Genomic DNA, 27,174 nt, shown 5'->3' with positions numbered 1-27,174 from the left:
CACTTCTTCTAGGAAGCCTTCCTTGACCCAGGGGCCAAGTCTGCCTTGCTCACCATTATCATCCCAGCACTCAGCACAGTACACAGCTCATAATACTTGCTAAATAAGGACTTGCTGAGTGAATGAAGAAAAGTTGCAGGAGGCGATAGGCAGGTTGAACTGTTAAAAAATTTTATTAAAATGTCCAAGAAGTACATTAATGTCCACAGTGTCAGATACCACAGACCCACAGAACACTGCAGCTCACAGCAAAACCAGCAGAACCCGAAGCTGTTCACACGCACACACACTCACACGCATGCCACACACGCGGCACACGCAAACACACACGCACATCCCAAAGGGAAAGACTAAAAGACAAACCACCCACTTTAGAAAAGACCAGAGCCCCTCCCACCATGGAGCTGGGGTGGAGGCAGAGTAAGGGACTAAGGGAGCCAAGGGCAGGGAGCATAAACCAAGACCACTCCCCCCAAAAAAGTTGCATCCCCAGCACCACCCCCAAAGGAAAATTATTTTATGACATGAATTACTGAAGATATGTTATTATATTTTTTAAATCAAAAGAAATTATCAAAGCAAGAAGACAAATGTACATCCCTGGGCTTACTCTATAACTATAAGGTGGAGCAGTGGATAATGTCTATAGCAGGGAAGACTGATGACCACGGTCAAGGATATGGGTCTAGTTTGCACTTCTCAATCCTTTCCTAAATCTGCCTGTGTACATGAGAGAGTGCCATTATGTTTCAACCCCTTCCCCCAAAGTAAAGAGCAACGTTTGAAGTCACAGAGGCAGGACCAAATCCTTGCTCCTGTCTTGGCTGTGACTTCGAACCAGTGCCTTTCTCTTATCTGAGCCTCAGTTTTGCTATGTGTAAAATGGGGAAGTAATGATTCCAAAATCACTGGGCTATTGAGAAGATTCAAGGAGATAGTGTGTGAATCCCTAGCACAGTATAGACTCCATAGTTGTCAACTATTATTACTTCCCAGGAGGAATATAGACTCAATGAACACATTTCCTTTTCTACTGAACCCTGGGACCACATGTTTGTTTATTTTTCTATCATGCAGAGGGCCATTCCCCATTGTAGTTTTTAACACAAATCCACAGATTTTGCCCAGAGTAGAGGAGATGAGAGTGGACAAAACATGGAGGATAAGCTGTGGGTTTTTCCTGCCGGAGATCAGGGAGCTGAATCCCAGCCTTTGGCTTGGAAAGTTCTTTTACAGGTTGCAGATTTGGGGGAAGAGATTTAGTCAGTTCTTTCCCATTTAAAAGATTTTTAAAAAATGATGAGAGAAAAATGTGTGTGTGTGTGTGTGTGTGTGTGTGTGTTTCGGATTTAACACTGTGCATTTCTCTACAACATGACCGCAGGTCGATGTCACTACTTCAAGTTTTAAGCGTTTCTAGTCCGCCAGGCAATGAATGGAGACGGGAATGGGGCAGGAGTAGGAGTGGGACCCAGGGCAGGGGCACTACCAACGTCTCTTTGAGGGATGGGGATGAGTACTGAGCTAGAAAACTTGGCACCTCCTTGGTCCAGGAAGGAGGTTCTTTGTCTCCCTGAGAGATGGAGGGGGAAGTAATCTGGGCTCATCCAGCCCTAAACATCCTCTCATCTGTGTGTGTGAGAGAGACTCACCACACATACAGAACCACCAAATCTCAGCACTGGACTAGGACCTGGGAGGGTAAGCAATACACCTTCCCTCCATTGCCCATATATTGCTCTGACTACTCTGATCCCTAACTCTGAGGGCACAGAAGGAGGTTGTTCTAAAACATTCCTAAAATTCAGTACATAGGAGTTCCACACTCCATCTATCCACCAAGACCAAAGACGGAACTTGGGCTGAAGTCCAGGGTGAAGGAAGAGCAGCTATCACGTTCAAGCGGTGTGCTTCCATGTAATTTTCAACTCCCAAAACCAACGACCTTAACTAAAAGCTTCAGCCTGCATTTAGGACATCTGATGGTTTACTAAGCCTGAATTTCTGGTGTGATAAGCAATTCCTTAGTGTGAATCCAAGCATGCACTCTTGCACCCTCATCAAAGCCTTATTTCAACAATTGGTGATCAGCCGTGCCAACAAAAGTCTTAACCAGTGCAAAGAATGATCTTTGCCAATTGTGCTTTCCCTTCACTGGGAGATGCTCCCAGAGTTCAGCCTGACTAGAACTGACTTTTCAGACACATGGCTATGCCTGCCAAGAGGACCTTGTGTATATAAGAAAGAGGAGAGAGGAGCTTTTTACAAAGGGTTATGGATGGGGGATGTGGTTTGGGGCTCAGGGGGCTTCCAGACCCTTTTGTTTTTCTCTGGGTTCTGTCTCCCCAGGTGAAGGCTCCAGAGAAGGTGTGGGAAGGGGGTTGTGCTTCCTTTTGCCTGGTTCTTCAGCAGAAATTCCCTTCTTCCTTCTCCCAGTCCTCTACTGGGTGTTTCTTGTGTTTTCTACGCTCCTTGCGTGATTTGTGGTGGTGATGCTGGTGATGGTGCTGGTGGTGGTGATGGTGACGCCGCATCCGATGGGATCGTCTGGCTGCAGGGAAATAAGGGAGGACAAGCAAGTGGCAAAAGGAGTGAGAGGCAAGTGGCCTGATGAAGTAACCCTTTTCAGGGGGAGGAGAAATGAAGGAAGCACCGGGCAGGCTGGTAAGTTCTCAGTTATCTGCAAGGCTGTAGTATCAGGGATACATTTAGCCAGATCAAAATGTGTAGTAATAAGATATTCTAACTGGAGACTACAAATAGCTGGCAATCTGTGTTGAGGTGTCTGGGGACAACCACTTACGTTTGGTGCAGACGATCTGGGGCTGGTCCCACTTGCCATTGCTCCGGCATCGGATGATGGCCACATGGTGTTGGGTAAATCCTTCATCACACTGGTATCGTACAGTGGCATGGACATTATACTTGGTCTTGCGAGCACCAATGGGTGAGGCATTCTGCACTGCTGGAGGGGGGCCACACAGCACTGGAGACAGAGGAACCAGCAGTTAGGGAAGTGGCCACATCTGGGGCTGAACTGGTTTCCTCTCTTTTTGGGACTAATACATCCCTCAGCACGTCCTGCCCTTTGCCCAACTGTGGCCTCACATGTCTAGAAGTGACTGTGTCTGTCTCCTTTACACAAACCAAGAGCTCCTTAGGGGCAGAAACCTCTTAGATACATCCCACTCTCTTCAATTCTTCTTCTTCTTTTTTTAAGATTTTACTTATTTATGAGAGAGAGAGAGAGAGAGAGAGAGGGATAGGCAGAGGGAAAAACAGGCTCCATGCAGGGAGCCTGATGTGGGACTCGATCCCGGGACCCCAGGATCACACCCTGGGCGGAAGGCAGGCGCTAAACTGCTGAGCCATCTAAGGATCCCCTCTTCAATTCTTATACATGATAACAATGAAGGAGATGGGAGACAAGAATAAATCTGAACAAATGAAAAGAAAAGATGTGAAAACTGGCAAAGAAACATAAGTAAAAAATAAACAAAAATATGAGAGAAAGGTGGACATGAAGATGCATATATGGGTTCCCTTAATATGAAAAGAGCTCTTACAAATCAGTAAGACCAACAAGCCTATAGAAAGTTATACAAAGGAGGGCAGCCCCAGTGGCACAGCGGTTTAGCACCACCTGCAGCCTGAATAAATAAATAAAATCTTAAAAGAAAAAAGAAAGTTATGCAAAGGAGATGAACTAGCAGGTCACAGGAAAATAAAGGCATACAAACAGCTTATCGACGTATGAACAGTTGGTTATTCTCATCCTTAAAGACATGCAAACTACTATAACAAGTAGATACTATTTTTTCCCCACTTAGATGAACAAAGAACAAAAAGTTGGAGAACACATAGAGTTGGCAAAAGTGGGAAAAAACAGGCACTCTCACACAGTACTGTAGTGAAAACTGGGCAGGGCTGACTTATATTTACAAACTTAAATAAAACAACAAACTAGTGCATGTGAGAGGCAGGAGGGGAGTTGGAGGAGAGAGAGCAACAGCATACCTGTCCCCTTCTTACAGACATACGGGAGGTTGTAGTTGCAGGGAACATCGTTCCAACGGCCGCTCTCATGTGCAACCATCACCACACAGTCCTCCCCACCCGCGAAGAAATTGTCAGGCTGGTTCTCCCGCCAGTTCTCATATTGCTGCAGGAATGGGAAACAGGGGGGCTCAGGCTTTGTCACTGCCTACTGCAGGACTCCCCTGGCCAGACCACTCAAACTTTAAGGACTCAGTGTTTCCATCTCCACAGTGGGCACCATTCTGTCTGACAGTGGCCTCCACTGCATTGCGTCACATCTCCTTTAGCCCTCCTACCTTCTTCCTTTCTCCCTGATAGTCTATTTTCCACATGGGTCACTGTTACACAAATAGTTGAACAAAGGTCCAGGAGGGATTCCCTGAGGAGGCAAAGGGATAGCTGAAGACCCAAGGATAGAAATGATGCGGGCAGGGAAGAGAATTCCAAGCAGAGGGCACAGCTAGTGCAAAGGCCCAGAGGCAGGACAGTGCTCATCCTGTTTGAGGAACAGAACAGAGGCCAGTGGGGTCAGAGTTGCTAGACTGAGTTGCAGTGTGGTCACTGAGTGGGCAAGGGCCAGTTCTCGCAGTAGAACAGATGGATTCTTTTAAACTGGGGTATAATACCTGTAACAAAAAATTTACCATTTTAACCATTTTTAAGTGTCTAGTTCATTGGCATTAATACAATTCACAACACTGTACAACTATCACCACTGTCTATCCCCAGTACTTTTTCATCCTTTCAAACAGAAATCCTGTCTCCATTAGCAATCACTCCCCATTCTGGCCTGCCCCCAAGCCACCACGGATCTACGTTCTGTCTCTACGAATTTGCCTATTTTAGATATTTCACGTAAATGGAATCATACATCATACAACATGTGCCCTTTTATCTCTGGCTTTTTTTCACTGAGCACAATGTTTTCAAGTTTCATCCACATGGTAGCACATATCAGCTTTTTATCTGAATAGTGTTCCTCATGTGGATGGACCACATTTTGTTTCTCCATTTGTTTGCTGATGGACATTTGCTTTTGTTTTATTTTTTTAAGATTTTTTTTTTATTTTTTATTTATTCATGATAGACATAGAGAGAGAGAGAGAGAGGCAGAGACACAGGCAGAGGGAGAAGCAGGCTCCATACCAGGAGCCCGATGTGGGACTTGATCCCGGGACTCCAGGATCGCGCCCTGGACCAAAGGCAAGCGCCAAACTGCTGAGCCACCCAGGGATCCTCGCTGATGGACATTTGGGTTGTTTCTACCTTGTGGATGTTGTGAGTTGGACTGCTATGGACATGAATGTACAAATACCTGTTTGAGTACCTGCTTACACTTCTTTGGGGTATCTACCTAGGAGCGAAGTTTCTGGGTCATGTGGCAATTCTGCTCGACTTTACCTTTTTAAGGGACTGCCAGACTGTTTTCCACAGCAGGACGAGGTGGATTTTTATCTTGAGAACAATAGAGAATCTGAGAGGACTCAAAGCAGGGAGAATCCTGATCTGATGTATGATTTTTATTTTTATTTTTTTAATTAATTTTTTTTGATGTATGATTTTTAGGTCTCCGTGTATATAGGTTTTCCTTTTGGGGTGATGAAAATATTCTGTAACTAGACTGAGGTGACAGTTGCACAACATTGTGAACGTACTAAATGCCACTGAATTACACATTTTAAAATTATTAATTTTGGGGTGCCTGGCTGACTCAGAAGAGAGTGGGATGCTTGTTCTCAGGATCGTGAGTTCAAGTCCTGTGTTGGCTGTAGAGATTACTTAAATAAAAAAATTTTTAAAGAAAACTTTAAAATTATTTTTATGTTATGTAAATTTCACCACAATTTTTAAAATAAGGTTCCCTTGGCTGCCAGGTGGAGGGGCAGGAATGTAGGTAGCAAGTGCATGTGTTGTGGAAGGGGCTGGGAGGCTACTGCAGTCCTAGTGAGTGATAAAGGAGACGGCAGGAAGTGGGAATATCTTGGAGTCTACAGCTGGAGGGCATGACAGTGAACAAGAGGAGGCTTCAGGCCCTGGTCCTAGGTCTATAATTTCAGCCACTGGGTGGGCCAAGTGTTTAAAGGCCTGGAAAGTCAAGGGCCATCTGGGGCTTTGCTGAAGCTCCTCTGCCAACTCCACAATCTCAGAGCCACAAGGACCTGTGGTTGATTTGCACAAGAGGGTAAAATAAGGCCAAAGCACAGAGCACACGAGGCTCATACACATCCCACCATTCTTGGGAGACCCAAGCCTGGCTCCTGGCACTCACCAGCCCTGTGTTGTCCGTCCACTGGAAATCCCTCTCCACGATCCTGTCATTCAGGCCGATCCAGGTGTTTTCACGCCCAAAGCCTGCGAGGTGGGGCATCCTGAGAACGGAGTGCCGACCCCTCCCCAGCCTCAGGTATGGGCTGGAGGAGTGGTGGAAAGTGTGGGAAAGGAGGACCCCAGCCCCTCCCACAGCCTCTGTGTGGGCCGGAAGCCCTTGGTCTCCTCGATTCCCACACAGATAAGAGTGGGGGTCGGGGAGGAGGCATGAAAAAGGAATTAGGCCCCAGTCTTGCCACGATTTGTGGATTAAGCAAACAGCCAGAGGAAGGAAAAAACAGAGATGCGTCATATGTTTGCAGAAACGGGAGTAAGGGGTAGGAGAGCCAGCAGGCAGGGCTGGACAGGGCAGGCAGGGGGCTGAGTGAGGGAGATAGTCACAGAGTGTCACTGAGGATAAGCATGTGTTTGATTACATTCAGGGTAGAAAACAACAACAACAACAACAATGAGGGAACCAGGGAATTAACAAATGAAAGAATTACCAGGGGATGGGATGGGGGAAATGTGAATAATTGGATGGATGAACAAATGGCACGGGAATAATGAATAAATCAATAAATGCCAGATTTAATTGATGCAATACGGTTTTTCTAGATTTCTTGCAGAGCTCCATCCTCATTTCATCCCCCACTTCACAGATGCCTCTTCATTGCCCTCTTTCCCCTGGGTCTGTTTTATTTGTCATCAGTGCACTTAGGACCAGCTAAATTATAGTATAGACTTATTTAATTAGATATTTACTTGTTCGCCTATAGCCCCCATATAAGAATGTCAATCCCTGAGGACAGGACAATCTGTGTCTCACTCACTGCTGTGTCCCAGCATCTGGGAATGGTGCCTGGCACATAGCAGATACTCAGTAAATATTTGGTGACTTAATGAATGAAGTGAATCTGTGAAATAACAAGTGAATAAATGGACACATGAATTAAAGTGGTTAGGGCTTGCATTAATGAACACAGCTTCAGAAAGGTAGTGTCTTCAGGACCCTAGAGGATGCCCTGGCAAAGGGACCCTCCCACCCCAAAGTCCCTACTGTTAATGAAGCTGTGCTCCTCAGGCGAGTGGATGCTGGTCAGGTGGCCAGCTCGGCGGCGGCAGTCCCTCTCGGCGTCCTCCCATGCCCGTCGATGGGCAAAATAGCGGTAGCAGTGGCCCTGGAACTTGTGCCAGCCATGGTCACAGCCCTCTGTGTCTGAGAGGGGGGATGGGAGTATGAGGGAGACTGGCCTTGGGCCACGCCCTACCCCGCTGGCCATGAGCAAGTGCACCATAGACAGTGCCAAACCCAAGGTCATTGTGGGACCAGATCACCCCTTTTCCTGTCCCCATCCCCCTGAGCCTCTTCCCTACCTCAGTCACCTCCCCTCTCCCATATTTCTCTGCTGCAGGAAGTGATTCTACTAGAGACCGTTATACCCACCCCTCTCATCCCAACTCTGATGTCTCCTCTGATCTGGCTGTACTCTCTGTATGGATCTGGGAACTCAGAAAATGGGCTTCAGGACAACCTAAAATTTCTCTCCTGGCAAAAGGCTCAATCAAATAGACATTAGTCCCAAAAAGCTACGCAAATGGTCAATAAACACATGAAAAGATGCTCAACATTCTTAGTCATTGGGAAACGCTGCAAATCAGAGCCACAATGGGACACCACTGCACACCCACTAGGATGGCTAAAATTAAAAAAAAAATTTTTTTTAAGGAAAATAACAAGTGTTGGTGAGGACGTGGAAAAACTGGAACCCTTGTACATTGCCCGTGGGAATGTCATATGGTGCAGTCACTGTGGGAAACAGTCTAGCAGTCCCTCCAAATGTTAAACACAGAACTGCCATGTGGCCCAGCCATTCCAGCCAGGTATAAACAAAAAAAATGGGATGAGAAGAAAGGAATCTAGTGTCCAAACAAAAATTTATACCGAATGTTCACAGTAGCACTCTTCACATTAACCACAAAGGGGGACACAACCCAAACATCCACCAAGTGATGAATGGATAAAGAGAATGTGGTCTATCCTTACAATGGAATATTATCCAGCCATTAAAAGGAACAGAGCACTGATTCACACAACAATATAGATAAATCTGGAAAACATCAGTCTGAGTGAAAGAAAGCAGACACCAAATGACATGTAGTGCAGGATTCCATGGATATGAAATGTCCAGAACAGGCAAATCCATAGACAGAAAGTAGACAAGTGGCTGCCAGGAGCTGAAGGAGGTAGATGGGGAGTGACTGCTCATGGATACAGGATTCCCTATCAGGGTGATGAAAATGTCTTGGGAATAGGGAGAGGTTGTACAACACCATGAATGTACTTGATGCCATTGAACTGTACACTTTAAAAAGGATAAGTCTATGTCCTGTGAGTTTTATCCCAAAACAACAATTTATCATCTGTTCAACTCATGGCCACAGAAATAGAAGCATGTGAGGGACACATGCAGCCCAGCAGCCCACCCCACTCTTGGTACTATTTCTAGGGTCTTGGCAGAGACTCACCTTTCTCACAGAGGCTGCCCCCATAGCTGGGGAGGCAAAGACAGACGAATGTGTTGACCTCGTCAATGCAGGTGCCTCCATTTTCACAGGGGCTGGAGACACAGTCATCAATATCTGGGGAGGGTGGGATGGGACTGAGTCAGAGGTCAGCCTCCCCTTGGTTCCCAGTCCCCATAAGGAACCAGGCAGAAGATGAGGTCATGATCCTACCATCCATCCTGGACTTGAGTGAAGCAACAGTGGTCTGCACAGATGGCCCAATGACTCTGGAGGTCAAGGGGATGGAACCTCACACAATTAACATGAATTAGCATTAATGAGAGCAGATGCCACTGGGCCAGCTGAGAGCCAATGTGTGGAATGTTCCATTGGACTTCAGAACACTGAAGGTTATACTCTGGCAAGCAGACTCACAGAATGTCAAAGATGGAGGGTCTTTTCAGAATGTGGAACTTAGGGAAACTGAGTTCCAAAGCACCTGCAAGGACTTGCACAGAGGCATGCAGCTGTTTGTAGGTGAAGCTAGATATCATTTGAGCTCTCCTACCAATTCCTGTGTAAGCAGTGCCTGAAGTATGTGTGACTTGGGCAAGTCACTTCCCCTCCCTGGGACTCATTTTAATTTTTGCCAAGTGATGATAAAAATAGCACCTTTTCAAGAGTGGTTGTAAGTGGAGGGTCAAAAGAAGAGCTCAAGAAATTATACTGCTTATATTTATTGTTATAATTCTATAATTAGTAGTGTGGTTGGGAAGTCAATGAAATAATGTGCAGAGCTCAAGATTGATATCATTTATACTTAAGTTAAAATTTCATAATTTGTCATGCTTCCTGTGTTGGGGTTTTTGGGGCTAGGAAGAGCCCCCTTGGATTTGGGAGGAGTCTGAGCCTTATCATTCATCTTCCCCTCTAATCCTTGCCTGGTAGTAATGGGAGGCAGCACACCTGAACCTTGGTCCCCAGCTGCTTGGTGCTGGTTCAGCTAATTGGGACCGATTTACTGGATCCAAGGAGAGGAGAGGGGAAGGGAGCATCTGAAGCCAGCATTTTGTGATCCCTGAATCCTCATGGGAATGTCTGCTAGGGTAGACCCCAGGGCTCTGGTTCAAACAAGTCTAGGTTCAGATTCCGAATGTGGGGCACTCACCGATCTCACAGTTCTCCCCGGTGAAGCCCTGGTCACAGCTACAGCCATACATGGTGCCATTGGCTTTACAGGTACCGCCATGCAGGCAAGGGTTGTTCTCGCATGGATCCAAGGGGGCTGCAGAATGGACAGGCAGTGTGGAGAGGAAGTAGGCCACCATGTTGTCTGCCTTCCCAGAATCCAGACCTAAGACTCCCAAAACCATCTCCGTGGAGTCCCCTCTATAACTTCTCACAGGCAGCTACCAATTTCCTCTTGCATGCTCCTGTGATGAGGATCTTGCTCCCCTCAGGAACTGTTCAGAGCAGCTATAGACCACTCGGCTTATGCAAACTGAACTGGAATGGGTTTCCTGAAGCTTCTTTTTGGAAGTCTCCTGGAACGTGGATTTAAGAGCCTCCCTGACTTGTCCTTTTCTTCTGGACATGCCCTGATGGTCATTGTACTTCCCACAGTTTGGAGCACAGAGGTGGACATAAGGTCCCAAGTGGGGTATGAGCATCACTAGCAATAGTGGGAATCATCACCTCCCTCATTCTGGTGGCTCAGTCTTTTTTGATGCAGTCTCAGTGGTTACAGTATGGACAGGTGGTAGATGATAGTAGTTATAACCATGGGCTCTGGAATCAGAGAGGTTAGTTCAATCCCTGGCTCTGCCACTCACTAGGGACCCTGGACAAATTACATCTCTGAATTTCAGTTGTCTCATCTACCAGATAGAAATAAAAACAGTTCATCTCTCTCCCAGTTCTAACCATAATGCCCTGTCTGGCTCTGTCTATATCAATTTGAGGCATCTTAAGGGGTCTCAGCATTGCTCAGTATGGACTTGACACTCAGGGAGCATTAGGAATATGTGTCCTTGTCTCCCTCCTCCATAATTACCCCCATCAGCTGGGTTTTCCTGGGAGGCAGCTAAATCTCCTTCTGCCTCTCCCCTCTCAGAGGCCCAGATGCCTTTGTGGGTGGTCTCCACCCTGGGGCCTGGGAGAGGAAGAGCAAGAATTCTCATCCTATCCCAGGCTCATCCCTATCCCTTGCCAGGATAGTATCTCATCTTCCACTGCACAGACACTAGACCCGTCGCCCAAAGAGCAGGGCCTGGCTTAAATTAACACAGCAGAACAGTACCAGAACCAAGACTGCCCTCCAAAGCTCTGGAGGCTCAGTTAAAGGCCCTCTCTCGGGGCACTTGGGTGGCTTAGTGTTTGAGCATCTGCCTTTGGCTCAGGTCGTGATCCTGGGGTCCCGGGATTGAGTCCTGCATCAGGCTTACTGCAGGGAGCCTGCATCTCCAGAGAGCCTGCATCTCCAGGCTCCATCTGCAGAGATGCACACCTCTCCCTGTGTCTCTGCCTCTCATTCTCTGTGTCTCTCATGAATAAATAAAGAAAATCTTAAAAAAAAAAAAAAAAAAGGCCCTCTCTCTGGCCCCTATAACCTAGAACTTGTTTCTGTTTTTGCCTAGTCCAGGGACTCATAAGAAATTGAAATGGTAATAAGCAGTTGCTTCCTCTCTCACACCCACAGGTGTGATCTCTGCTGTCACCCTCCACAGGCTGTTCTCCCCAAAAGCCGCCAGAGATAGCCTATGTAAACCTGAATCAGGTCATGTCCCTCCTCTGCTTAGGTCCCTCTATGGCTCCCCATTACCCTATGAGGAAAAGCCAAAGTCCTTACTGCAACCCACAGGGCCCTGTGGAATTTTTCCTAACATCTCCTTGCCCTACCTCCTCCTCTCTTCCCCTGGCTTATTCTGCTCCAGCCACACTGGCTTTCCCATTCCTACAACATGCCAGGCACGGGTTCTGCCTCAGTGTCCTTGTACAGGCTACTTCCTCTGCCTAGAATGCTCTTCCCCTAGATCTCCCCATGGCTCTTCCCTCACCTCTGCTGGTTTGCTCAAATTTCATCTGGCTAGAGAGGCCTTTCTGACCCCCTGTCACAGCTAGAAAATGCCCACTGGCATCCCGCACCCTTTACTTTTCTCTTTGGCCCATGTCACTTTCTGATTTCCAATATAATTTCTTATTTACTAGGTTTATCATTATTTGTTGTTGCCTTTCCCCAGAGCAGTGATGTTCTACATGGCAGCTACATATAGTTATTTAAGTTTAAATTAAAATGGAATAAAAGTAAAAAGGCAGTTTCTCAGTCACATGAACAACGTTAAGGACTCAGTAACCACACGTGGCTGGTTGCTACCATATTAGACAGCTCCAGAACATTTCCATCATTGGCAAAGTGCTAGAATGTCAGCTTCCAGAGGACAAGGGACTTGGTCTCAAGATGGGGCCTGAAACACAGCAGGCATTCAGTAATTGCTTGTTAACTTAATGAAAGCTGCTGGCCCTCCTGTAGTGGCTGACGCCTGTCCGTGGGGTGATGGCAGGTGCCCCCATGGATGGCCAGAGGGGCCTGTGGCTGGCTGTATCTGTCCCTGGTGCCACCCCAGCACGTGTGTGCACACGCATGGGGCTGCCGGGTGCCGGGACGCGTGAGCCCTACCAGGTGCCCTGAGCTGCCGACACCTACCCACGGGCTGGCGGTGACTCAGTCGCTCACTGGTGCTGCTTTTATTTTTGGCTTCATTAGCATTTCTGCTACAAGCGGGCGGGTGGGTAGGCACTTGGGTCTCCCCCAGCGTTGGCTGCCTCCCTCCACCCAAGCTGCCACTGGCTTCAGTCTGGAGCCAAGAAACCAGCAGAATCCAAGATAGATCCAGCTGTGGTCTTGGGGGCTCCACCCAAAGCACCCCCCTTATACATGGTTTTCCCTCCCACCTCTCTGATCACCCCTTCTCTAGCTCCTTTGGCTTTGAGCCTCCTTCCCCCTGCCCATCCCCCACCACCATTCTCTTTTCTGCTCCTTGCCTGGGTGAGCTCACCCCCTCCCCAGGACCTTGGGTGTTTGTTTGGTTTTATAGCAATGAAACATGTACTACCTAGTGTTAGAGACACACTGTTGTCACATGGCCTGGATTCAAATCTTATCATCTACACTCCTCAGCTATATGATTCTGCTCAAGTCACCTGACTTTCCCATGCCTCAGTCTCTCCATCTGTAAAGTAAGGATCTTGCTAGAACTTCTTCCACCAGGACATTTTAAGGATTAACCAGGTTGATTCCAGTAAAGTGCTCAAAACAAGCCAAGCGTGCAGCAGGTACCAATAAGCATTAGCCTTTATTGATGCTCACGCCTCTGCCCAGAGTCCACTTGCCTCCTGGGCATCTGAGAAAAGAGGAGCAGTCCTAGACACAGCCCAGAGTGACAGGATGGGCAATGAAACGCTGCATCTGCTATTTGCAGCGCCAAGACACTTAGCCTTCAAAAAAAGGAGCAACTGTAAAACCAATTGTGTTAATAAGAGTGTTTTGGAACTCAGAAAAAGTGTCTTTTAATTAGCTGCTTCTTCTTCTTTTTTCTTTTCTTTCTTTCTTTCTTTTTTTTTAAGGCTCAGTTGACCAAAGGGGAGGAAAAAAAGCCAGAATTTGCAGGCTGAGCTGGCCCCAGGAGAATAGGGCATTCGGCTTTCTCGGAACTCCTCTGGACATAGAACAGTTAAGAGTTCCACAGACTTGGGCTCTGCTTGAAGTGTGGCCACTGAGTAGGAGGCAGTCATGCTTCCCCTAAGCCTTATTTTGCTCTCTACAAAATGGGGGTGATGCCCACCTCTTCTGCCTCTTCCCAGTACCCACTTTCCCTGGAGGTCTACTTGCAATTCCCACTTGACCAAAAAGCCCTCCCTGCCATGCCTCCTCCCTCCAGCCCCACCAGGGGGTGTCTTCTGGACTGAGGCATCACTGAAGGCCAGACCCCAGTATCTCACAGCACTGTCTGGCTCAGAGTGGACACAAGCATGATTTGTTGACTGGAATCACCTCCCAAGTTAAACTCCATCCAATGCCTCGTTATTCCCCCATTACTCATTGTGCATCAAAACAAAGGTGCAACTTCACCTCCTGGCCTTTACTCAGCTGGTACCTCTTCCAGGAACACCCTTTCTGCAATTCAACTCTGCCTGATGAGCTCCAACATCATTCCTCTCTTAAAAACCTTCCTGGGCCCCTGTGTATAACTCTTCCTTCCAGCTCTGGGCTCCCCAGCCCCTTTTCCCCAAGCCCTGGCCACAGTGGAGGAGGTCACAAGCTTTGAACTCACCCTCCTCTGCACTCCTGTTTCCAGGGATCCCTGGTAGGGTCGGCTCTTCTCCGCTTGCTGTCTCCTCCCAGAAGCCCTCCACATCTGGGCTCCCTGCCAGGACCTCCAGCTCAAACTCCTCTGGGTCCAGGGAGGCAGGTGGATGGGTGCTAGGGGTGTCCCCCGGCATTGTAGGCTCTCCTGAGGAAACTGAGACAGGCTTGTCCATGCCAGCTGCTTTCGGTGTCCAAGGAGGAAAACCAGGCTCCCCTGGGGGACTGCCCTCATGTGAAGGGGCCAAGTCTCCCAGTGTTCCCTGGGTCACCACCTGGCCCTCCGGCCCTGGATGGGGTTGGGAGCTTGAGGAGGCCATTGTGGACACAGCCAGGACCCCAACCTTGTCCCCCGGGTCCGGGGACGAGAGGGACATTGCCATGCTCGAATTCACAGCCATTTGAGGGCTCAAGGTTGGGGGGTTTTCGGCTCCCTCAACCACATGGGATCCAGGTTCCCAAATCCTACCAGCATCACTGGGATCCAGGGTGGCTGTGGAATCCGTGGGCCCCAACATGGCTTCTCCATTTATAGCAGCCCAAGGTTCCAAACTCGGGGTGACCCCAGGAATCAAGAAGACTCTGGGGACCCCCGAGGGTGCAGATGTGGGAAGAGAGTCCAACTCCTCACTGTGCAGTGAGGGCCATGTGCCCTGTGCCTCGTCCATGGTGGCCTGAGAGTCAGACCTCGAGATGTCTCTCACTCCTGGGGGCTCAATGGCTGTCTCAGTGGGGGCAAAATCTTCCACATTCCTGTCCACAGAAGCTTGTGGAGTGGATCTGGGGAGCTCAGCTTTGCTGGGCCCAGTAGGGCTGGTCCCCCCAGTTTCTCCAAAGTTTGCCCTGGGAGAGTCAGGACTGGGTCCAGTTTGTGTGTCTGTGGCTGTCTGCGAGAAACCTATTGGATGTCCTGCTCTGTGGCTGCCGACTGTTGGGGATGTGGCCTCTCTACCCTGTCCTGTTGGGACTGAGGAGAGGGACAAGGAATGCACCTCTGGATGGATGGGGTCCTGGGGGATAGCCTCAGTCTCTGAGGCAGGAGAGGGTGAGATAGTGGCCATGGCCTCACTATGCCCCTCGACCCTGTCGGCCTGCGTGGGGAGGGGCGTAGGGTGTGGCTGAAGCCACAGTTTCGGGGCACGAAGCATGGCCATGACAGGGAGGTCTGGGGAAGAGACCATGGGAGCTACCACCCAGGAAGCAGAGCTGGGGCCCTCTGAGGGGCTGAGTGCCAGGGCAGTGCCCTCTGAGGGGGACCAGGGTAGGTCAGGAGTGGCTGGCCTCACACTGGGGCCCTTGGCTTCCTCAGGTTCCAGGCCAAGGACCCTGCTGGGGCCTGGGACGCTAGGTGGGACCACGGTTGGGGGCCACAGCCAGGACTCTGGAGGGCTCCTGCCACCAGGGGAACCTGCAACAATATCAACAAGAGTAATTCTAATTATCTCTCAGCAGTTCCTTCTGTTGAGTGCCCTTGGCTCCAGGCCCAAGGAAGAGGGGGCTTCTGAGGCTTGGTGGGGCCTGGGGACCCAGCTGGGATTTGGAGCCTCTTCCTGTGCCCCCTCAGATCCCCAGGCAGGTCCCACCTCCCCCTTGAACCCCACTCACCAGCCTCAGGCACATCCACCTCATTGGTCAGCACAGCCCAGGGGCTTTGGCTCTGGCTAGTCCCTGAGGCATCTGTGGCTCCGGTGGCCAGCAGAGGCTCCACGTGATTCCCAGGAGCCTCTGGGGTCGGGGGCTGGGTGCCGGCCTCAAGCCCCATCTCCAGGCCTTGCTGGGGTTCCTGCTGCTGGAAGTGGCGCCCATTCAATCCTTTAAAGCGTCCCCTCTTCCTGGGTATGGGGCCAGTTGGAGTTGCCTCCGTGTGTGTGCCCACTGCAGTGCTAGGGCTACTGGGGCTGGGGGCCGCTGGGCTCAGCCATGCCTCTTCAGCCTCCAGGGAGGGCCTTGAGGCTAGCGTGAAGCCTCCAGGGGCAGGGCTGGGGGTCTCCCGAGACTGCTGCTTCTCTGCCAAGATCAGAGGCTCTTCCTCCCCACTGGACACTAGAGGCTCCTGGAAGTCAGGGGTGACCATCTCCTCCCCAATGCTCGGCTCCAGTTCTTGGGCTGGGGGCCCTTCTGCTGACAGGATCTCCCCCTCATCCCCAGATGAGGGGGTCTCTGAGTCTCCATGTTGATGTGGTGTCGGGTGATGAGCTATGAGAGAAAGCCAAAAAGGTTGTGTTAGGTCCAGGGGCTGGCTGGGAAGTTCTGCCTGAAATCTACCCCCACTCCAACATGCTGCAACACAGACCTTCTGTATATCTCTCTCTGCGACCCTCTGTCTCTGAAACCTCTGGGTGGTTTCTGGGATTCCCCCAGACTGAGAGAGGGAGGTGTGAAGTTATCACTCCCACAGTTCAGGCTAGGACCCACTGTCAAGGTCAAGAGACAGCATGGCTACTGGGTAAAGCTCAGGCAGTGGACACTTATCCTGGGGGACAGATCACACTAGGGCTGTGGCTCCGCCCCAAGCGGGGGAAGCTCCTAATGAGCGTGGCCTTCTTACAAAGGATATTTTTTCCCCTTGCACATTGGACTTGGGTCCTTGAAGTCAGGTGTGCAGCTTCTGAAGCTTTGGTCCCATTCCAAGGACTGGGGTCTTCCCTAGTCTAGTCCCTGGAGGTGTGACTGTCCAGGGGCCTGTCCAGGGGCCATGGCTAATCTAGGCAGCACTTCCTCCCCAGGGGATATTTATGCACAAGCCTCCAGCTAAAATATGCTCCACCCAGGAGCGTGTTTTTCAGGGATCTCCAGAGATATACCCCCCCCTCTAAACAAACAGAACTTCCTCTAAACAGAACTTCCTCTAAACAGAACTTCCTCTTTTTTTTTTTTTAAGATTTTACTTATTTATTCCTGATAGAGAGAGAGAGGCAGAGACACAGGCAGAGGGAGAAGCAGGCTCCATGCACCGGGAGCCCGACGTGGGATTCGATCCCAGGTCTCCAGGATCGCGCCCTGGGCCAAAGGCAGGCGCCAAACCGCTGCGCCACCCAGGGATCCCCAGAACTTCCTGGGATCCCCAGAACTTCCTGGGATCCCCAGAACTTCCTCTTAACAGAGCAGCTTGGCTGTCTCAGGCCGCGGTCCTACCCCCAGGGCGGGACTCTAGGGAAAGGCCAGCACTGGGGGCGTGGCCTACCCCGAGGGCGTGGCTTATCGCAGACCTTGTTTCCAAGGATCTTCTCCCGCGTCTGGGCTCCGCCTCCACTAGAAAGCAAAATTCCCGGGGGCGTGGCCTTGACCTGGCTTGCAACCTCGGGGCGCGCCCTTACACGCACCTCGGAAGCAGTAGGCATCGAAGCGCGCTCCGGGCGCCGGGAAGCCGGTGCGGTTGGCGAAGCGGTAGACGGTGCGCACGCCCGGGGCTGGGCCCCCGCAGCGCCGGCGCGGCGTCTGGATCGGGTAGCGCACGCTGCCGTCGGCCAGCCAGCCCGGGTCGCACTGGTCCAGGCCCTCGTGCCAGGCCAAGTGCAGCTGTCCCACCGAGGCTAGCGCGGCGCCCTGGCGGCGGCACTGGGCACGCGCGCCGGCCAGAGTCAGGCGGCGGGCCGGGCCCACATAGAAGACCTCGCCTGCGGGAAGGCGCGGGTGAAGGTCACGCGGGCCTGGGGGATCCTCCCCCGGAGCCCGGGAAGGGGGTCCCACTCTAAACCCCAGGAGGGCCGGGTTTGGGTGGTGGCAGATGGGCTCGCCCCGCCCGGTCGTCGTCTTTACTTCTCAAGCGGTGCTAAGAAGAGGGCCTTAGCTTCTTTTTACAAATAAGGTAACTCAGACCCTTGAGTGTGTTGGGCTTCAGAGAAAGGGAGGGGATTGGCGTGGGGGGCTCAGAGAGGGAGAGGAGGGTAGGAGGAGGGAGCTGGGCCAGGGAAGAAAAAAGGTTCAGAGCAGGGATAGGGTCTCAGAGAGAGGGAAGGAGCACAGAGAAGGAGGGGGGCTCAGGGAGGGAAGGAAAACTCAGAGAAGGGTGAGCCCAGATTCTGGCTGCAGGTTTAGAGAGGGATGAGAGTTAGGAGAGCTAGGCAAGGACTTAGGGAGGCATGGGGGTGGGGAAGGTAACGGGGGTTCAGGAAAGTGGGGGTGGGGGTGTCCTGCCAGCCCCAGACTTACCCCCCAGCTCACGGGCAAAGCAATACACATCGTAGAGTTCCCGTGGGTCGCGCCTCCCATAGCTCCTCACCCCTGGAAGGCTGCTACGGTCACCATAGCAACCAGGACGGGACTGGGTGATAGGATACCTGACAAGACAAGGAGGGGGGGGCCCTCTCAAATGTGTGCACCTGGGGCCCCCAATGACCATCTTTCCCCAGGGGTTAGGACTCCATGTCCCAACTCTATGTACCCCCTCACCGAACAGTGCGGTCAGAGAGCCATCCGGCATCACAGTTGTCAAAACCGTCTTCAAAGGCAGCCTGCAGGTGCCGTGGGGCTGCAATGGTGGCTGAGCTGAGACGGCAGGCCTCCTGGGCCTCTGCAAAGGTCAGTGCATAGCGATCCTGAGCTGCCCGGTAGTGGAACACAACACCTGCAGGGGAACATCCAGGAGAGGAGCTGATTATGCTGGAATCTTCAAGAACAGACCTCCCTCTTGCAAAAAGTCCCTTCCCCCAGTTTGATAATAATAGACCTGCTCCCCTATGCTGCCTTGTACCACTCCAGATGATATACCCCTATTTTTAGATAACTGATAACAATGGCCATAAAGGGCTAGAAATTGTCAAATGTTCACCACATAAAAAGCATTCATAAGCATGATCTTACTGAAATCTAACAACAACACTATGATTATCCCCATTTCCAGAGGAGAAAACTAAGGCTAAGAGAGTTTGAGGGACATGTCCAGTTCCACACAGCCAGTATGAGGCACAGCCAAAATTCATATCCGGGATGATCTGACTCAAAAATAACACTCTCCATGCCCAGGTTTAGACCCTGGAGGTGATAGGAGGCATAGAGAAGAGTGAGAGAGTTTCTGCCTTTTAAGAAATAAGTATATGCTGGGGCAGGCACCTGCCTGGCTCAGTTGTTTGAGTATGCAACTCTTGACCTTGGGGTTGTGAGTTCAAGTCCCACATTGGGTGTAGAAATTACTTAAAAATAAAATATTAAAAAAAAGAATTAAGTACATGCATTGATTGGGGAAGTACAGGTGGCAATGGGAAATCAAGTGTTTCTTGTTCAGCCTGGAAATGGAGTCATGGAAGACTTCCTGCAGGAGGCGACATGTAAGTCAGGTTGTGAAACATCAATAATGGGCTCACTGTGAGTGAAATTCCAATTCCATTTTGGGGATGAAAGAAATGTCTGAGCAAGACAAAGGAACGAAACCTTTTCTATTTTATCAGAATTCCTGGAAGGCAACAGCTGCATCTCAGTTATGATTATGTCCCCAGCACCAGATTAGCATATGGTAGTGTTAATAAGTGTTTAGTTGAATTAATGAATTGAAGCCCAGAGGTGGAATTTACTTCCTTCACCATTTACCAGTTTTCTTCAAGATTTATCAGTTTTGAGCAGCAAGGCCTTGGAAAAGGGATATTTGGCTGGTCCCATAAAATATGCAGTGAGACACTGTTGGGTGGAGGAAGACCAGGGGGCTGGGGGAATGCAGGGACTTGGCCATGGCCAACATAGGTTAAGGGAAATTAACTTCCCAGCAAGAATCCACACAAAGGAGCCACATCCACCAAGGATGTTTTCCACACAATGGTCATTCACTTAGTCCTCTGTCAATTATTTTTTTGCGCTCTACTGTGCCATACCCTGTTCTAGGACTTTGCTTTAATAATTAAAATTTTGTTTTATTTCATTTATCTTGATCAGTTAGGAAATGAGAAACACTAGATACTTCAACAGAAAGAATTTAAAACAGGAGTTGGTTAAACAGGTATTTGAGAACTGTTATTTACTTAATATATTTTTCAGTTGACTTTAAAAAGAAAACCTCACCCTTTAAAACAAATTTCTTTTATTAAAAAAACATAAATTTATTGCAAAAGGAAATTGGCATTCCTGTTTAAAATAGAAAGTCAATATCCTTTGTCTTATGTGAAAGTAGGTAACCATGAAAGGGACTTTAAAAAAAGTTATAAAAGCCTATAAAATACTGTGATCCACAAGAGACAGCCAGAACTTGCTCTCTCTTAGTGAAAAGAGAGAGAAATGTTAGAGAAAGAAAGGGAAGTCCCAGAGGAGACTTTCTTTGGGAATTTATCAGAAGAACTGAAAGGGAATCATTGTTCAAGGAGTGATCTCTAAGGTGACATTCTGTGGGTGAGCTTCAGGCTCAGTCCCTCCCCCTCCCAGCTTTATCCTCTCCCCTGCCCCCAACTGACCTGTCACCTCCAGGGGCACCAGATCCTGCTCATCCTCGATGCCCCTCACCACCTGGCAGCGGTAAAGCCCAGAGTCGCTGGCCCTCAGGGGTCCCAGGAGCAGTGTTGCATTGGCCCGGTGCCGGGGGTAGGCAGGCAGTGACACGCGTCCCTGCCAGCCCTTGGCCACTCGAACCACATTGTCCTTGGCCACAAGGATGGGCAAGTCCTGTCGTTGGCCCGATGCAGTCCGCACCTTGGTCCACTTGATCCGAGGGGCTTCTCGGGCTGTACCCGGCCATGACCGCAGGGTGAAGAGACAGGGCAGGGCTACCAGCTCTGCCAGTGCAGCCCGGACCAACCCTGACCCCACCTTCTGCATGTGGAGCCCCTTGTCAATGTTGGCGGAGGCAGCAGCAGTGGAGTCCTGTGTGCCTGGAGTGGAGAACGTGGAAAGGGGACTGACTCAAAGACAAGGACCAGTAGGGACTGATATTCCCCTCACTTTACAGATAGGGAGACTGAAGCCAGAGAGGGTAGGTTGCCTACACCATCATAATGCAGTCAACAGATCTGTGATGTGCACCCCAGTCTGTGAGCACAAGAGGTTTAATAGGGTCAGATCCCTTCACAGTTATGCCTCCACTCAAAATCCAGATCTTGGGGATGCCTGGGTGGCTCAGTAGTTGAGGGCCTGCCTTTGGCTCAGGTAGTGATCTTGGGGTCCTGGGATTGAGTCCCATATCAGGCTCCATGGGGAGCCTGCTTCTCCCTCTGCCTGTGTCTCTGCCTCTCTCTGTGTGTCCCTCATGAATAAATAAATAAATAAAATCTTTTAAAAAATCCAGATCTTGTCTGCCAGAAATTGACTCTCTGTCACTGACACACAGTGTGACCATGGGAAAGTCACTATCCTTCTCTGAGTCATAGTTTCCCCAAAGTTAAGTAAGAGGCAGCCATTAGAAGGGAAATGTTTGTGTTTGTGGAGTACCTTCTATTTAATGGGCACTTCATACATAGCAATCAGCTCATTTGATTTGTTTCTTTTTAAAGAGTTTATTTATTCATGAGAGACACAGAGAGAGAGGCAGAGGGAGAAGAAGGCTCCCTGGGGGGAGCCTGATGTGCGACTTAATCCCAGAACCCCGGGATCATGACCTGAGCGAAAGGTAGGCCCTCAACCACTGAGCCACCCAGGTGCCCCAGCTCACTTGATTTTCATAACTATAGGCAGAGGTGGCCATGTCACATCATGTTTTGGGGAGGGGAGTTGAAGAAACTGAGTCTCAGAGACATCATTGTACTTGCCTAAGATCACAGAGCAAATCAGGAGGCATTTCTAATGCCTGGGCTTTTAACTACCACTGGGGAGATGCCAGGTAGAGTCACATATACCTTATTGCTATTGCCCCACCCATGGCAGGCATCACCAATCAATCTCTGCACTATTCTTTTTTTTTTTTTTTTTCTCCCTCTCTCTCTTCAGCTCATCTCAGCAAAACAGTGAGAGGCAGAAACCTCCAGCCTCCACTGGCAATGACTAAAAATAACTTCTCAGGTGTCTTGTTCGCTTTTGACTGTTCAAAGACCTTTTTCATCTATTCTCATTTTATTCTCCAGACCAAGCCAGAGAGCCAGCAGGAGAAGGCTCCAGAGTTAAAAAGCTTCCCCATCTGGTCAGTACCCCCAAACCCAACCTCTCCCACCTCACAAGCCAACTCACTCTGTTCTCCAGCCACAAACAGCAGCATCTGGAGCATCAGGAGGCCTGAGGCCCAGACAGATGTGGTCCCCATTCTGGACCTGGAAAACAAGATGGAAAGAGAGGGAAGATGGGGGAGACATACAGTCCTCCCAGACAGTCAGTGTGGAAGGACCAAGTACCCCCCTTCACAGATCTGGAAATTGAGGCTTAGAGAGGCCTGTGCGTCACTCAAGGTCACATAGTTAGCAAGCAAGGGCTGATCCAGGATCTAAACCCAGGACCAGCTGACTTCAGAATCCCAACAGTGAAATCTCACATCAGAAGCATGGGTGCTGGAGTGAATCAGACCTGGGGTTGTTTCTCTGCCTGTTCCCTGCTGTGTGATCTGGAGCAAGTAGATTAGCTTCTCTGTGCCTCAGTTTCTTTGTAGGTTAGATAGGGTTAACATCAGGTAGTTGGAAGGAATAAATGTGTAAACACAGTCACTACATTTAAAATGCCTAGAACTGCCTGGCATGAAGGAGTAAATCTAAGCTGTTGTTATTATTTAAATTTTTTTAAATTTAAGTGATTTCTACACCCAACGTGGGCTTCAAACTCATGACCTTGAGATCAAGAGCCACATGCTCTTCCAATTGAGCCAGCAAAGCTCCCTTGAGCTGTTGTTTTCATTAATATTGACCTTAACACAACTAAGATCAAAATCCCATTTTTCAGGCTGGCCTCACCCGTAAGACTGGGGGCTCCTAGAGGACAGGAGGCAATCCCAGTCTGCCTGGGGTTCCCAGTCCTGGCAGTAGGCTGGCCTCCAAGCCAGCCTTTAATCTGGGTTTGCTGACTGACACGATTCTCAGCTTCAATTCCAGGATTTGGTTGTCGCCAAGATTCTATTCTTGGTTTCTGAGATTTTTGAGAGGCTGCCAAGTCCCAGCTGGAGGCAGGGGCCTCACCCCTGCCCACCCCACCTTCTTCCTGACTTCATACCACCTAGTGAGGATGCTTCCTAGGTCTACAGAGAAACTCCAGTTGTAGGTCCAGCCTTTTCTAGGGGTTATGGCTCTCAGGAATAAAATGCACAATTATTGAGTGCCAACTATAAGTAAGACCCAATCCAGGCACTGGGACACAGCAGTGCCCTTCCAGCCCTCACATTCTTCCAGAGACCAGAAACCCTGGGGAGATAGTCCCTCCTTAAAGTCTCCCAGCCTTCTGTACCACTCCCCTCATTGGAGTTCAGGAGGTGGGGACAAATGGCAAGTTAGAGCATCCTCTATAAACTCAGCTCTTGCCCCCCTACCCTAATAAAAACAGCACTGAGAAGGGGAGTGTAGACAGAGCCAGAATGGGGGCCACAGAAGACAACTGGTCCCATCCCCAGCGTCCTTTCCCAGTTCCCAGAGGCCCTACTGGGAGGCTAGCCAGGGACCTATCCGTGGTGCTGAACTCTAGGGAGGCAGTGCAGCGACACTGCCCATTTGGTCTCCTTGCCTTCCTCTGGTTCAGAGAGGGCTAGCAGTTTGCCTAGGGCTGCACAGCAAGGCAGAGTCCAGGCCCTGGGATGGTGCCCCCAACCACCAACCCATAAACCTCAGCAACTTCTGCCTCCATTCCAGGCTGTCCTCATTTCTCCACCTTGGAACCTTAAATAAGTATGGTGTCCCCTGATGGTTGTTCAAGGCCTGGCAAGGTATTAGAGGGTTGGGCAGGACTCTGGGCTGCACCTGCCCAAGAGGGCCTTAGGAAGGGGTGATCAGAGAATACACCCACACACACCCACACACACTGGCTGGTTAAAAGCACAGACTACATCTAGGGGTGCCTGGCTAGCTCAGTTGAAGGAGCATGTGACTCTTGATCTTGGGGTCCTGAGTTTGAGCCCCACGTTGAGTGTAGAGATTACTTTTTTAAAAAAGCTCTGCCTCTATTTTCCATACACTGTATGACTGTATGCTGCTTCATCTTCTATGCCTCAGTTTCCCCACCTATAAAATGGAGACCATCCAGCATGTACCACAGAGGGTGGAATGAGCTTGTGAAGTGCTAGAAATGTCAAATTAAAAAATCAGTTTTTCGTATACAAATCCTCATGTACGCATGCAAATGTACAGAGGTGATCCAACACAGTGAGTTTCAGGTGCACCCTCCCACGTGCACACATGCCCTCCCAGATGCACTCTGTTCCCTCCACTTGCACCCTCACACACCCACACCCCTTCTCTTAAAATACCTCCTCCCCAGAGCAGCCAGAGGTGAGCATTTACACAGCTGTCTGGGGCTCGTCCCCTCATGAATAATGCACGAGCCTCATGCATATGCAACCAGGGGCCTGTGGGGCCTTGGAGGAGGGGCGGCCCGGAAAGAGGTTGTGTGTGTGTGTGTGTGTGCGCGCGCGCCCAAGCGCGCGGGGGGGCACACACACACACACACACACACACACACACACGGGTGCCTCTCTCAGTGGGGACTGAATGTGGGTGAGTTTGCCAGCAGGCGTTTTTGTGTGCCTGGGTGTGCATCGGGGTGTGTGTCCAGGCAAGGATGTGAACTTGTGCCCTGTGATGTATGGATATGTGCATGGGTCTGCAGCAGCTCTGTGCACTGCGTGGAGCATAAGAGATCCACTGTGGTCTTTAGATTTGCAGGTCCAAGTGCCCTTCCGCAGGGGCCATGAGCACATGTGTGTGTTTCTGGCCTTGGAGTCAGTGCATGTTTGTGTGCATGGGCATGATCATGGAACTCCTCAGAGGAGAATGGAAGTCAGGCTTCTAAACCATCTCAGGCTGCCCCTTTGGGACCTGAACCCCAGCATCCCCCCCATTAGCTCCCAATTCTGCACACAGACCATATCTCACGTCACCCCTGGTCAGGGTCCACACTTCCAATCCCACGGAAAGGACCCCCTTTCTGTACATGCAGCCACACACCCCAGACTCAGAGCCTGGGAGACACACGCGCACACTCGGATTCACAGTGACATTAACAAAGAGAGACAATATGGGCACTTACAAGGCAGGCAGCACGTCTTCTGCACAAAGACACACACCCACAGTCTCAGGCTCCCCACATAAACCCCTCGATGAGGCCATACCGTCAGACACAGTTCCTCACACACACTCACACATGGTGATGCTAGTCCCTGGCACAGACCAGGCTGGATAAATGTGGCCTTGGTGACTGGCGGGCACACATCATTTTGCCACCTGGTGATGTGGCCCCTGGCATAAGTTTCCTGACAAAGACACAACCTCGATCACATTAGACTCACAGACGACCCCAGACCCTCCACGGGCACACAACCTCTCTCAGCATGGGGTAGACACACATACAAACACACAAAGCCCCCACCTCCTGGGGGGAGGGACACCTTCCATTTGAGAATGTCTGCAAGCAGCGAAGCTGCTGGGTTCTGAGGTCCCACGATCTGCCCACCCCTCCTTCTTTGCCCTTCCCCCACGTCCCCCGCTGGGGCCCAGCGCCAACCCTCTCTTCATCCTGGCTGTCTCCCATTAATGCTGCTGAGAGGAACAAAGCCCCATGCACAGAAATGGGGGTCGCTCCTGCCTAGACTGGGCCTGGGGTCCCAGCCCTCTACTTCCTAGTGCCTGTGCCCCCAAAACGCCAGGACTTCCACAGCATCCATATGGACATATGGAGCTGAAGGGGTGAGGCAAGAGTCTGTGTCTCTCAGTGAGGACATGGTCAGATGTGGAGGTGCTGGGAGCTGCCCCCCTCTTGGGACTGGGTGCCCCTCATGGGTCCTGGGGATCCTAACTGGGGGCTTTTGGGGACTCACACCCAGCATTCACTTGGGAGACCCAGTGTACTCCCTGGGAGAAGGGACACCACCCCAACTCCAGATCTGAGGGAACAACAGGGACCACCTTGGGATGGAGCCCCCCAGAGCCTCCTCCCTGAAGGGGATGTGGTGACAGGACCTGGGCCAAAAGGAGAGGGAGACAGTAGGGCCCCCCTTCCCCATGGCTATTCACACTTAGGGAAGACCCTCTTCCATCGGACTCAGGCAAATCAAGAGGGGCCCCCTCCCCGCTGCAGTCCAGCCTGGATTCCTCCATTCATCTGCAAATTGGGAATCCCCACTTAAAATCCTGGGGTGTCTCAGCTCGGACACCCGGATACCCAGTTTAGAGCCCCTCATATAGCATCTGGCTGTCCCCAACTCTCTAAAGTCGGGGTGCCCTCCCTCCCTTAGCCTTGGTTCCCAGTGCCCCCTCCCCAATTCTGAGACCCACCCCCAGCCCGGCCCCCTCCCCACCTTGAGATTGTCTCTGCATTTCCCGGATAACCCGGGGACTGACCCCCAAATCTGAGTCCCCCTGACATTCCCGAGCGCCCTCCCCGTTAGCGTTCTCTCCCCAACCTGGGTCTCCCCTCCCCCTTTTCAGCCCCCCTCCCTGTTCTGGGGGCTTCTCTCTGATCCCAGGCCCCCTCCCCAATCCCGTGCTCTGTCTCTAATCGCGAGGACCTCTTCCCCAACGCGGCCCCCTCCCCACGACGGACCCCCCACCTGACTCCTAGCTCGGACGCATCCCGGGGCGGTCGCCCGGCACAAAGGACGCTCCGGCTCTGCTCGCTCGCGCCGGGTCCAGCCCCTGCGCCCTGCGCTCCGCTCGCCCCAGAGCCGCTTCAGCGCTTATAAAGGGGCCGCGGGGCTGCTCTGCGCATGCGCCCTTGCCTGCTGGAGGCCTCCGGCTGCGCGAGAGAAGGGGCTCTCCCTACCTTAAACCCCTTTCCCACTTCTTCCACCTCTCACCCCACCCCAGGGCAAAATTGAGTCTGATTTCCCGCCGATTCGCCCATTTGCCCCAGGAGTCACATTAAATGTTCCCAGACGCTCCATGGGAGGGTCTGTCCTATCCTACAGATGTGGAAACTGAGTC

The 27,174-nt window shown here is 50.8% G+C and overlaps 1 protein-coding gene across 1 annotated transcript; it reads right to left on the bottom strand.

The window, feature by feature from the left end:
• Positions 1-149: 149 nt before the first annotated feature.
• Positions 150-26,919, bottom strand: NCAN (neurocan). Its single transcript, XM_041760653.1, has 15 exons — positions 26,802-26,919; positions 22,295-22,374; positions 20,593-21,006; positions 18,608-18,782; positions 18,368-18,495; positions 17,539-17,832; positions 15,821-16,411; positions 14,184-15,623; positions 10,022-10,138; positions 8,875-8,988; positions 7,406-7,564; positions 6,308-6,390; positions 4,018-4,162; positions 2,804-2,986; positions 150-2,551 (listed from the first exon to the last, which is right to left on the bottom strand). The coding sequence occupies exons 2-15, from the start codon at positions 22,365-22,367 to the stop codon at positions 2,406-2,408; spliced, it is 4,062 nt and encodes a 1,353-aa protein (XP_041616587.1). The 5' UTR covers positions 22,368-22,374; positions 26,802-26,919; the 3' UTR covers positions 150-2,405.
• Between the last annotated feature and the right edge of the window lie 255 nt (positions 26,920-27,174).

Source organism: Vulpes lagopus, chromosome 7 (assembly GCF_018345385.1).
Source record: "Vulpes lagopus strain Blue_001 chromosome 7, ASM1834538v1, whole genome shotgun sequence".
Lineage (NCBI taxonomy): Eukaryota > Metazoa > Chordata > Mammalia > Carnivora > Canidae > Vulpes > Vulpes lagopus.
The sequence above is the reverse complement of the archived record's forward strand: the minus strand, read 5'-3'. Positions and strand labels throughout refer to the sequence as shown.

Bases quoted from the DNA above. Each gene is read 5' to 3' on its own strand.
- NCAN (XM_041760653.1), bottom strand. From the start codon at position 22,367: ATGGGGACCACATCTGTCTGGGCCTCAGGCCTCCTGATGCTCCAGATG. The intron at 17,833-18,367 runs GTAAGTCTGGGG...GCCTTCCCGCAG, and splicing joins CTTTGCCCGTGAGCTGGGGG to GCGAGGTCTTCTATGTGGGC. The intron at 15,624-15,820 runs GTGAGTGGGGTT...ATATTGTTGCAG, and splicing joins GGTGGATGTGCCTGAGGCTG to GTTCCCCTGGTGGCAGGAGC.